This window comes from Neltuma alba, unplaced genomic scaffold, assembly GCF_004799145.2.
Source record: "Neltuma alba isolate B1F8T4 unplaced genomic scaffold, ASM479914v2 tig00012254_pilon, whole genome shotgun sequence".
In the NCBI taxonomy this organism is placed as follows: domain Eukaryota; kingdom Viridiplantae; phylum Streptophyta; class Magnoliopsida; order Fabales; family Fabaceae; genus Neltuma; species Neltuma alba.
The window spans coordinates 2,586-14,004 of record NW_021636780.1 but is presented as its reverse complement, the minus strand read 5'-3'; the positions used below and the strand labels follow the sequence as shown (position 1 = coordinate 14,004).

General features: G+C 35.7%; 3 protein-coding genes across 4 annotated transcripts; all 3 read left to right on the top strand.

Moving 5' to 3' along the window:
- The first annotated feature begins 1,347 nt into the window (after window positions 1–1,347).
- Window positions 1,348–4,315, top strand: LOC114725461 (cysteine-rich receptor-like protein kinase 25). Its single transcript, XM_028911976.1, has 7 exons — window positions 1,348–2,317; window positions 2,418–2,567; window positions 2,762–2,877; window positions 2,959–3,169; window positions 3,263–3,500; window positions 3,639–3,789; window positions 3,872–4,315. The coding sequence occupies exons 1-7, from the start codon at window positions 1,516–1,518 to the stop codon at window positions 4,202–4,204; spliced, it is 2,001 nt and encodes a 666-aa protein (XP_028767809.1). The 5' UTR covers window positions 1,348–1,515; the 3' UTR covers window positions 4,205–4,315.
- A 969-nt stretch (window positions 4,316–5,284) lies between these two features.
- Window positions 5,285–7,621, top strand: LOC114725476 (cysteine-rich receptor-like protein kinase 10). The gene is made up of 5 exons (XM_028911995.1): window positions 5,285–5,849; window positions 6,425–6,559; window positions 6,913–7,034; window positions 7,168–7,383; window positions 7,484–7,621. Exons 1-5 carry the CDS (start codon window positions 5,285–5,287, stop codon window positions 7,619–7,621), a joined length of 1,176 nt encoding a protein of 391 aa, XP_028767828.1.
- A 17-nt stretch (window positions 7,622–7,638) lies between these two features.
- Window positions 7,639–8,524, top strand: LOC114725460 (putative cysteine-rich receptor-like protein kinase 32). 2 transcript variants are annotated; one of them, XM_028911975.1, is made up of 3 exons: window positions 7,639–7,719; window positions 7,840–7,976; window positions 8,209–8,524. In XM_028911975.1, the coding sequence occupies exons 1-3, from the start codon at window positions 7,658–7,660 to the stop codon at window positions 8,232–8,234; spliced, it is 225 nt and encodes a 74-aa protein (XP_028767808.1). In that variant the 5' UTR covers window positions 7,639–7,657; the 3' UTR covers window positions 8,235–8,524. The 2 variants fall into 2 exon arrangements, 1 of the variants encoding a protein (XP_028767808.1); XR_003738419.1 differs by having other exon boundaries at window positions 7,644–7,723.
- Window positions 8,525–11,419: the final 2,895 nt, after the last annotated feature.

Below are 11,419 nucleotides of genomic sequence, written 5' to 3'. Positions count from 1 at the left end.
TGATCATAAAACTTTACTGGTAAAAAATTAAGACTTGGTTTTAAGATTTAAAAAGGGTTTACATAGAAATCAAATCATAGTTTTAAAAGTGATTTTATAGCATATAAAATAAATATGTGAGAAGAGTTTTATCTTAACTTATATAAAAGTATTTTTTTTAACACCCCTCACGTAATCATTTATCTATCTTCCCCTGATATTGCGTTATATGGCTAATTCTATATGTATTACAAGAAATTCAATCCTTAATATAAAAACTCAATAGCTAATTTAAAAATATTTAAAAAAATTAGTTAACCTGGTTATTTATAACAAATGTGTGTTAACTTTCTTAAATTACATTCTTTAGTCATATGCATTAGAACTACTCTTTAATCGGAATCTCTTAATATGTACAATTAATAGGCATATTCTCAAAAAAAAATTATAAATTTAAAAAATAAAATAGATTGAGATTTTATATTAAAAACCAAATTTATTCCCAACTAATTCTTACTGTCATAGTAAATATTATCTTAACTAAACCATTCTTAACTACTTCTCAACACATGAATATGAAAGTATAAATTGTTCATTGTGACTTGGAACTGGTGGATGATTCTTTGGGTTCAAATAATCAGATACACATCAGTCACAAAAAATCAATATCATTAGTCAATGGAATAATTCTAAAAAAATATCTCTAAAACTTTAAAATTTCAAATTAGAAATACTTATAAAAATATGTTAACATTTATTTTTTAAATATTGTCAAGTATTATTAAAATATAGTAAGTAAGAAAGCTTTGAAATTTTAAAATTAAAAAGAATCTTCTTAGGTGTTTGATCAGTAATCAACCAACAGTGACCGTATGACTCAGACCCGACCCACCCCGTACGGGATGGAAACGAGTGGTGAGACTCCGTTTTCCAAGTCTTCGTTTCCCATTTTTCCCACGACTGACGCTGTGTGCCCGTGAACGCCCTAAAACCAATTTCCCACCTACTAAAATTCTATTATGCAATCTTTGGTGTTCTTTACTTTTATTTATTTCATAACAAAAATTCTTTAACTTTTAAATTTATCTCATACTTCACTCCTATATATTAATTTCAGTTGGTTGTAATCTGATCATTTAAATTTTCCTCAAAGTTAATTTTACTCGTCTTTCAATTTATTTTTGTCTACTTTATTCCTAGCTGACATTATTCTTAACCATTTAGCACGGGTACAGATATGCATACAAGGATATTTTCATATATATCAAATAAATCAACACTTCAAAACTGTATTTTAAAACAAGTAATCAATATGATATTTTAACTTAATTTAGAATATTATATAAATTTTGTAAAAGTTCTTTCTTCTTTCTCGTGACGTGATATTCTTTAACAGTGCATTTTTCTGGTCTATTACAAAATTGACTTTCTGAACCGTAAGCAATGAAGCAATAAGCTCCGTCCTAGCTTGCAATTCCAAGCGATAAGGGTATAATTTGAGCAAGCGAGAGACAGAGATCTTCACCAACAAACGAAATGAAGCTCTACAAAATTGATCCTCCTCCTCTCTCTGTTCTCATGCTCTTCATGGCGATCCTGACAGTGATAGTAACCAGTTATAGAGCATCCGCCCAAACAGAGGAATATTACAACTGTCGAAACACTACATTTTTCTCTTCCAATAGTTCCTATCAAACCAATCTGGACCATCTCCTTTCATGGCTTTCCACAAATTCCACCCGCCAAAACGGTTTCTACTATGCCGCCGCCGGCAACTCCGATAGCACTGTCTACGGCGCCTTCCTCTGCCGTGGCGATCTCACCCCCGATGCCTGCCATGACTGCGCTTCCGTAGCGGCCAAACAAATACTCCGAAGGTGTCCTTTAGATAAAAAGTCAGTGATCTGGTTCAACGAGTGTATGTTACGTTACTCAGATGAGCCTTTCTCCTCCGTCAGTGAAGAAGCCCCCAGGCTTATTTTGATGAATACTGCGGCAAGCTTAAACCAGAGTAGCTTCATGTCACTGTTGGCTGAGACTATCAACGCGGCGGAGACGCAAGCCGTAAAGGGCGGGGCTGACAAGAAGTTTGCTACAAAAGAAGCCAAATTTTCTACTTTTCAAACGCTGTATACGCTAGCACAGTGCACGCCGGACTTAACGGAAACTACCTGCGAAACATGCTTAAAACGAGCAAGTTCGACCTTACCCAGTTGCTGCAATGGAAAAATAGGGGCCAGAGTCCTGCAAACTAGTTGTATTGTCCGATATGAAACGTACCCGTTCTACCAATCATCGCCGGTGATCACCCCGCGAGAACCAACGCCAAAAGGTGTTTGTGGAGAGTCCTGTGCATTGCTTTTTGACTTCTCCCACTTATTAGTTTTGTCGACTTTAAGTGGTAATATACTGGAAACTGATCGACCAATTAATTTGAGCAGGAAAAACCCGGATCTCTGTGGCCGTAGTCCTCGCGATTGTGGCTCCAATTACGACTGTTTTGCTGCTTTTCCTCCTTCTCTGCTGGTTAGGAACTAGAAGGGCAAGCAAGAAGCACATATTAGTGCCGCCAGCTGAAGAAAACGATGGTATGATTCAAGAAAAAATAGCGTTTTATTTGTGATTCTATCGGTACTTCCACATTTTGCTAGCTTAGCAGCCGTGAAACTTTTTATATATGCTAGTGGCATCGATGATTCAATCTATTATAAAATCCTTGACCCAACAATGTGAAACTCGGAAGGCCTTCAGCTTTAAGTTTACTCTGGCTGCTAATGTGCAGTTGAAATTTCCAGTGTGGAGCACGTGCAGTTTGATCTGGAAACAGTCAGATTGGCCACAAACAACTTCTCCCATGAAAATAAACTAGGCGAAGGAGGATTTGGTGAGGTTTTCAAGGTATTTTATTTGTTCCCTGTAAAAATTTGAGACAATTTGGTTTGGGTTCAGAGCTTCTCAAAGAAGGTACGGTATTTTCAGGGATCTCTTCCTAATGGGCAAGATATTGCAGTGAAGAGGCTTTCATTAAGCTCCAGGCAAGGTGCAGAAGAATTCAAGAATGAGGTGGTCTTAGTGGCCAACCTTCAACACAGAAACCTTGTTAGGCTATTGGGGTTTTGCTTGGATGGAGAAGAGAAGATCCTCATATATGAGTTCATTCCCAACAAGAGCTTGGATCATTTTCTTTTCAGTATGTCATTCATAAATAAGCTTCTTTAATTTGAATTTCTTTCCCCCTTTGATACTGCACATTAATCTCTTCATTTCTTTTGATGTTGATCAGATGATGAAAGAAAAAGTATGCTCAATTGGCCAAAACGATACAAGATCATACAAGGAATTGCTCGCGGAATACTTTACCTTCATGAAGACTCTCGACTTAGAATCATACACCGTGATCTTAAAGCTAGTAATATATTATTAGATGAGAATTTGAATGCAAAAATTGCAGATTTTGGTATGGCAAAAATTTTTGGTGCTGATCAAACTCAAGGAAATACAAATAGAATTGTGGGAACATTGTGAGTTCAATCTCCCTTTTTTTATTACTTTGTGCCAATGTCCTTTGTTCAATTTAAACACATAATATTTTGATAGTAAATGTTTGTGAAATATTCATCATGTCAAGTTTTATGTTTTGAATTTGACTTTGTTTATAGTGGTTATATGTCTCCGGAGTATGCAATGCATGGGAATCTGTCTGTAAAAGTGGATGTATATAGCTTTGGCCTGTTGATTTTGGAAATAATAAGCGGACAAAAGAGCACATCCTTTCAAGAATCCAACTACGATGAACATCTCCTGAACTATGTGAGTTTGGAGGATCTTTGTGTTTGTTCTCTGTCGCTTGCTCTGTTTCTGGTTTGACTTTCATACTGTACTTCTTTTGCAGGCCTGGAGGAAATGGAAAGATGGGACGCCGTTGGAAGTGTTAGACGTGAGTTTGAGAGATTCTTATAATAGAGAGGAAGTGAGAAGATGCATCCAGATTGCATTAACATGTGTACAAGAAGATCCAGCTCAAAGGCCAACAATGCAGACAATAGTTCTGATGCTCAATAGTTACTCAGTTAGCGTAGCAATACCTGAGAGACCTCCATTTTTGGTTCAAAGCAGAACCGTTGAGCTCAGCCTTCCATCGAACTCCACAGATAAGTCTTCTCAAAGCAGATCAGCCCCATACTCTGTTGACGAAGCTTCCATCACTCAAGTGTACCCTCGATAGCTTATTTGTTGTTCTGTTTACCAACATGTGGATTGTGGAGATTCGTTTGGATTCCTATGTAAGATCAGAATATTAATAGCGAAAAAAGCATCTGTCCACTTCTTAGCAGAATAAAAGAGACCCGAATTTATTAGCTGATATAAAAAAGAATTAATACATACAAATATATATATCTATATCTATATATATATGGGATTATTCATGTCAATCTTGTGTGTCTGATACAAATATGTAAATAAAACACCATTATTAAACGTACATAGGCAAGATGCAAACGTACGTAAAACCCCATGTAGTTGATCATTGCTGACCATCGTCGTCAAATCCCATCCAACCTACCGAATTCTGAATCATGCGTGTTATTAGTGTAATAATAAAGTTACTTCTTTTACATTATTGTATATCAAGTGCATAGGAGAAAGATACGCAGTTTCTCTGGCATATCAAGAAACAGATTGATTTTCCATTAAAAAAGAAACAGATTGATTTGAGACCCATCTTGCAATATTTTAGAATTACGTCCAAGGCACATTGGTTGTATCAGATTTGACAAATTATAAGCAAAATATTATAGTTGGCCAAAAAGGAACCAACATTGGGGTTGATCATAGGGTGCTAGATGATGGTAAAAGAAAGAACCATTAAAAAACACCCCACTAGATAATCATTAAAGCCTTTTGTCGGCCAAATTTTCTTCTGATTCAGAGCATACATCCCCAGTTGTTCATTCAAATATCAATTAATCATCAAGCATTAGCTATTCCAAATGACTGTACCTAACCTCCATCTCATATTCTTCCTCAGCTTGCTTCAATATTTCGCCATAGCCAGGGCTGAAGCAGATGGCTCTGTTTATATAGGCAATAAAGATCCTGTTTATATCCACCATAGTTGCTCCGCCAGTAAAACCTTCGCTTTCAATGGTCCTTACCATGTCAACCTCAACACTCTCCTTTCCTCTTTATCTTCTCCGCCACTGGCGTCGTGGAATTCTACAACACCACCGTCACCGGAGGCGGTGTAAACGCCAGCGAGGCCATCTACGGCCTCTTCTTGTGTCACGGTGATGTCACGGGTCAGATGTGCCAAAAGTGCGTTCAGTTGGCAATCCAGAAAATCGCGTCGCGCTGTTTGTACTCCAAGGAAGCCATCATCTGGTATCGCGAGTGCTTAGTTCGGTATTCGAGCCGTTCCATCTTCTCCAACTTGGAGGAATGGCCCAGGATTAAGCTCGGGAATTTCAGCACGATTCCGGACACGTCGAATCAAGGTGGCGTCGGGTGGGTGCTGGCGAACACGCTGAACGAGGCGATAACGGAGGCGGCGGACGGTGTGGCAGCTGGAGAAAAGAAATTTGCGACGAGGACGGGGAAAGTGAGGGATCAGAAGGTGTGCACTCTGGTTCAATGCTCGCACGATTTGACGAGCGGAGATTGCCGGGGATGTCTGAGGGATATGATGGCGGATATTCCGCTGTGTTGCCTTGGAAGATACGCCGGAATGGTTCTGTATCCAAGCTGCAGCCTCATGTTTGGGTTGCGACTCTTTTACAGAGAGGTTGAAGCTGTTCGCGCGCGTTCGCCTGAGCGCGTCTCACATGATTCTGTTTCTGTTGATGGCGGCAAAGGGGGCTCAGCGTCCGAAGGTAAAGCTCTCCTTCTAAATGGCTAATTATTTATCTATACGCCGCCGATTTTGAGATTTATATTACTACTAGTTTTTAATGCAACCTTAATCAAGGTCAAAAAAAAAAAAAAACCTTATGGGTCAAGTTCTCAATTTGTCACATGTTCAACGAATGAAGGCTGTCTGGCTCAAATGACCGTATGACAGGCAGGCCTTCTTTGCGTGGGCCAACTTTGTCCATTTTGACCTAATAAATTATTTCATTGTACCTTAAGGGAAAATTTAGAAGGAAAAAGATAACATTTCTTTATTACTACCTCCAGTCTTTAATATAAAAGCTCATTTAATTTTTATTTTGATTTTAAATATCAAATCTCAATTCATTTTGTCTTCGATGGTTATCTACTTTTTTTCTAGGTAATCCTCGTAATAATGATAATTCTAACCAATACACTTAATTAAAAAGGATATTTTAGAAAAGAAAACACGTATTTATTATAAATAATTAGCTTAACTAATTTTTTAATCTACTTAAATTAATCAACTAACTTTTATATTAACTGTCAATGTTATAGCAATTATTTTATTACGCAGGAGGCAGAAAAGTCCGGTCACGGATCATTATCGCGGTGGTCATCCCAGTCGTTATTACAGCCCTGCTGTCCTATTTCGTCATCTATTTGCTGCGAAGGAAGGCAAGGAGGAGATATGCCATTCTCAAAGAAAACTGTACGTTTTATGAAATAGAAAATAGAAAATCAAACCAATCATGCTCTTCCTATGTATATGCTCCTCTGGTCCTGTCTATAAACAGGAAGAAAAGACATTTTTTTAGTCCTATTTATAGGGTACTAAAAGAATTTTTTTGTATGGATGTACAATTTTACACTTCATTTATTAAATAGAGATAAAATAAGAAAGTTCTTGAACTTTAAATGAAAATTAATGAAGTTTAATTTTATTTTTTTTTATCTGTGTATAACATGTTAGAAGTGACTTATAAATAGAACCAGAAAGTGTGTGTATGAATTATGCCTAGAATGATGTGCTTATTTGAAAAGTACATATATACATTCGTTTAGTTGGAACTGAATGTACTACTCTGGAGTCACTGCGATTCGATTTCGCTACAATTGAAGCTGCAACAAACAGGTTTTCAGATCAGAACAGGATAGCTCAAGGAGGATTTGGAGAAGTTTACGAGGTGAGAAATTATTTTATGTCCATAATGCAAATGTTAACATCTTTTTAACAATTACCTATAGTACCCAGTCCTAATGACTAGTCCATATTTGAGTATCGTTGCAAATGCTAATTTTACTTATGCATGATCTCAGGGTACTCTTTCTAATGGACAGAAAATTGCTGTGAAGAGACTCTCCACGAGCTCCGAACAAGGCACCCTGGAATTTAAGAATGAGATTTTACTAACAGCTAAACTTCAACATAGAAATCTAGTGACATTGTTGGGATTTTGCTTACAAGAGCATGAGAAGATACTCGTCTACAAATTTGCACCCAACAAAAGCCTCGACTACTTTCTCTTTGGTTTGGTATTTACGTTTGGTCTGAAGGTTTTCTTATCTTTATTTTTCACCAGCACATTTACTGTTGAAGTCTAACACCTTTATATTGTTATTGTTGATTATACAGATTCTCAAGATCAACTCTTGTCAAATTAGTCCAGGTGCTTTAAAATCATTGAAGGGGTTGTCGAGCAATTTTTATCTTCATGAGCATTCACGTCTTAAAATTATACATCGTGATCTTAAACCTAGCAATATCTTATGAGATGAAAACATGAATCCAAAGCTTTCCGATTTTTGAATGGCAAAAACGGTGGCAATAGATCAACACCAAGAAAGAACAAGAAGAATAGTTGGGACATAGTGAGTTAGTGACTGCTGAATCCCTTACCACACTTCGTTACTTTGTTTTTCTATTTGTTCCAACAAGTAAAATGTTGTTTCTCGTTGGCTTATATTGTTTGGATTTTTTTTTTTTGGCAGCAGCTATATACCTCCTGAATATGTGAATTTTGGAAGATACTCAGAAAAATCAGATATCTTTAGTTTTGGAGTATGTGGGCGGAAAAATTCTTGTTCTTATGAATTACCCAGCATTAATGGCCTCCCAGCTAGCTTACGTAAGTCGTTACTTGCAATGACTTTAACTCTGAAACATATCACTTGATGAATTGTACGTATTCATTTTTGTCAAATTTCAATAGATATATGTTGATATAAATAAGCTGAAGCAGGTGTGATGCCATCGTGCCTCAATAATTATATGATCGCCTGATGCATCGAAAGTTATAAGAAGAAAGGGCAAATATTAATATTGAGTATTGACATGTGTGTACTGTGAAAACTTTGCAGGCTTGGAACCAGTGGAGGGGAGGTGAGACGCCATTAGAAATAATGGATCCGAAGTTGAAAGAAAGTAGTTGTGAAGCAGAAGTGATGAAGTGCATCCAGATTGGATTATTGTGTGTTCAAGAGAAAGCAGAGGTATAGGCCTCCCATGTCAAGAGTTGTTTCGTATTTAAGTAATCTTTCTGTGGAATTACCATTTCCTCGCAAACCCGCATTTTATGTTCATGGTAGGATGGACCCAAATTCGGGTCATCCTTCTGCTTCTGCCAACAATTCCATTCCATCTTCTGTCAATGAAATGTCTATAACTTCATCTTTTCCTCGTTAGTATATATGAAGCTTTATACTTCGGAATCATCGTCAAATTTCCTTCTTACTCCCTTTTTTGGCCAAAAAGACTGAATATTCTGGGTCGATCTTCATGTTTTGGATCGCAAAAGGATATGAACTTATAAAAAAAGCACTAATTAATTACGTAGATTTATCTTTATGTGAATATATATTCTTGCTGTACATTTTACTTTATTATTTAAATGCTAAAATTAATGTATAATTATCACAGTATTTTCATATGTCTTTTTTTTTTTAACCGTGTCTCTTCCCCCGCGAAAAGAAAAGTAGTTATGGGAAATGGTAATCCTGATTCCTAATGAAAAATAAAATGACTTAGATCTTAAAAAAGTATAAGCAAGTTTTTTGGGTTCCAAGGATTTATGTCTTCCTCGTAAAGCCCACCCATATAGAACCACAAGTATCAGCCGTCGTTTGAAAAACGCTAGGGGCCAACTGGAAACCTACAACATTAGGAAGAGGGGAACCATTCTGGCTTTAGCTATGCCAATCACATTATGACTGCATCATTAGTACTACGCACCAGCCTAATAATCTCAATATTATGACTGCACATATCATTATCTGTTATTGAAAACAACACCTTCATTTAATTTTTTTGAAATTTTTTTTGAAAAAAAACTGAGGATGGCCTATAATTTCATGTTACATTATTTCAATTTTTGGAGCATTCTTCTCGAAAGAATTTTAAGTCAACTGCGGTCTATGTACGCTTTAATTAATAAAGTTGTGTTGATAAGACATATAGTTGGCAAAGTCAGAATCATTCCGTAAAATCCCTCATCTTACTCACTCTCATCTCCATTAAACCCGACTGTATCTTGGTGGTCCACAGCCAATACACATGTTCACGCTATTTTTCTACCATCTCACTGGTTCTATTTAATTTTTGTTGCCGTTCTCATGGGGCCTGCCATTTATGACTTTTTTGGACAAGTCTTCACAAATATCTTCGTCAATTTTGTCGATGACAATAAGCTAAGAGCATAATATTTGGAATCCATTATAATTGTTCGTAATTTCCACGCTCCTCACGATTCACGACCCCATCTGGGGCGATAATTCAGGTCTGCTACTTTATTTTTCGCAAGAAAAAAAAATATTTATATCAAATTTGTGATATTTATTATGTCAAATTTCTAATCATACAGTTATATGTCAATTTTTTATGTGAATTTATATTTAAATAATACTGTCTCTAGAGCCTAATATAAGACTCAACTGGTTACTTTGGGAAGACTAAAAAAGTTAAAAATTACTGAAAGTATTTATATTTGTTATTTTTATCAAATTAATTTGCCTCACTTATAAATTGATGATGCATAATCTAATGATACATATAAATATTTTAAAAAGTGCTATAATTAAATAATTAGTAATTTTTTAATTTTTTTAAATTAGTTAAATGGATTTTAGTCAAATTAGTGAAGAACGTGCTGATTTAATATCAATGGGCCTTTTAGTCATTCTCAGCGTGTCTTCCTCATTACAAGTCTTGTCTCATGTGGAAATTATTTTAACTGACCGAGATGGATATCCATTTAATGTAGACTCCCTAGTTAAAGTCTTATTTATGCTAAAGCCCTTAAAAACAAAACGAAAATGATCCAAATACCCGTCATTGCCCCTTGGAACCAATTTCGGTGCTAGTCACTTTGATGTACTTTAAATCATGTAGCTAGATGTCCATATCTTATTTGGATGGCCCAGATTTAATTTCTTTGTATTTTCATTTATTAAAATAATATTTTAATAGGTGAGAATCCAAAATAAGATAATATCTTACTTATGATTCTTTCAAAAAATAGTTTTAATTTAAAAATAATAATTAAAGATGTTAAATTAAATCGTTCAAATCAAATATAAACAATTCAAATTTGATAAGTTTAGAGTGCCATCAAGACGATGAGCATTGTACTGACTTCAGGTTTCAAGCTCACGTTTGACTTCTAGGTCCATCTTCTTTTTATTTGTATTCTTAGTTAGTGCTGGTTTGGAATCATTTAAACAAATATTTTTACGTAAGTTAAAACAAAATTTTCTCTTATATTTATCTCGTATTTATAAATTATAATTAAAAAACTATTTATAAGACATTCTAAACGGGCCTTTAGTTCCTGCAAGAAAAATAACATTGGGTTAATATAAACCTTTATCTCTCAAATTTGTCCTATTTTGGTTTTAGTTTTTCAAATTTCAAATTATAGATTTTAGTTCCTCAAATTTCTTTGTATTTAAAATATTAGTTTCTATAATTCAATAAAAATCTAGATTATTTTGTTCTTTAAGGGACCAAAACCTATGATTTGAAATTGAGGGACCAAAATCAAAATAAGAGTAAATTTAAGAAAACAAAGATTATATTAACTCAATATCGTTTTTAAGGGTCTCGGGATTAAATATCCTTCCATTTTGTCATGATACATTTATTTTGTGAAAGGAATCGTTTAAGCAAGTTTAATAAGATCTTCTTTTGCTTTTTTCTTTCTATTGGTTTAAAAATCATGGCCTCTGACCAATTCCTCCGATCGATGAGATGCTCCCCAGGTTGCCAGTAAAAGGCACCCCCCGAACAGCGCCATATGGCTATTACCTTACCTTAAACACCTCGAATAATACACCCGACCGCCGCGTCACAGTTATCATGTTCGTCATTAACATGCCTCCCACAAAATTATGTTACTCTTTTTCTTTATTAGCTTTCTTTATTCTGCTACTACTCAAGCACAACCCCGTCTATACTAACAGCAGCTGTTCTCCGACACCTTCGCTGCCATAGTTCCTTCCAATCCGACCTCACCAAGCTCCTCTCTTCCTTAGCTTCCAACAAAACCGCCAACATCAATTTCTACAACACCACCGT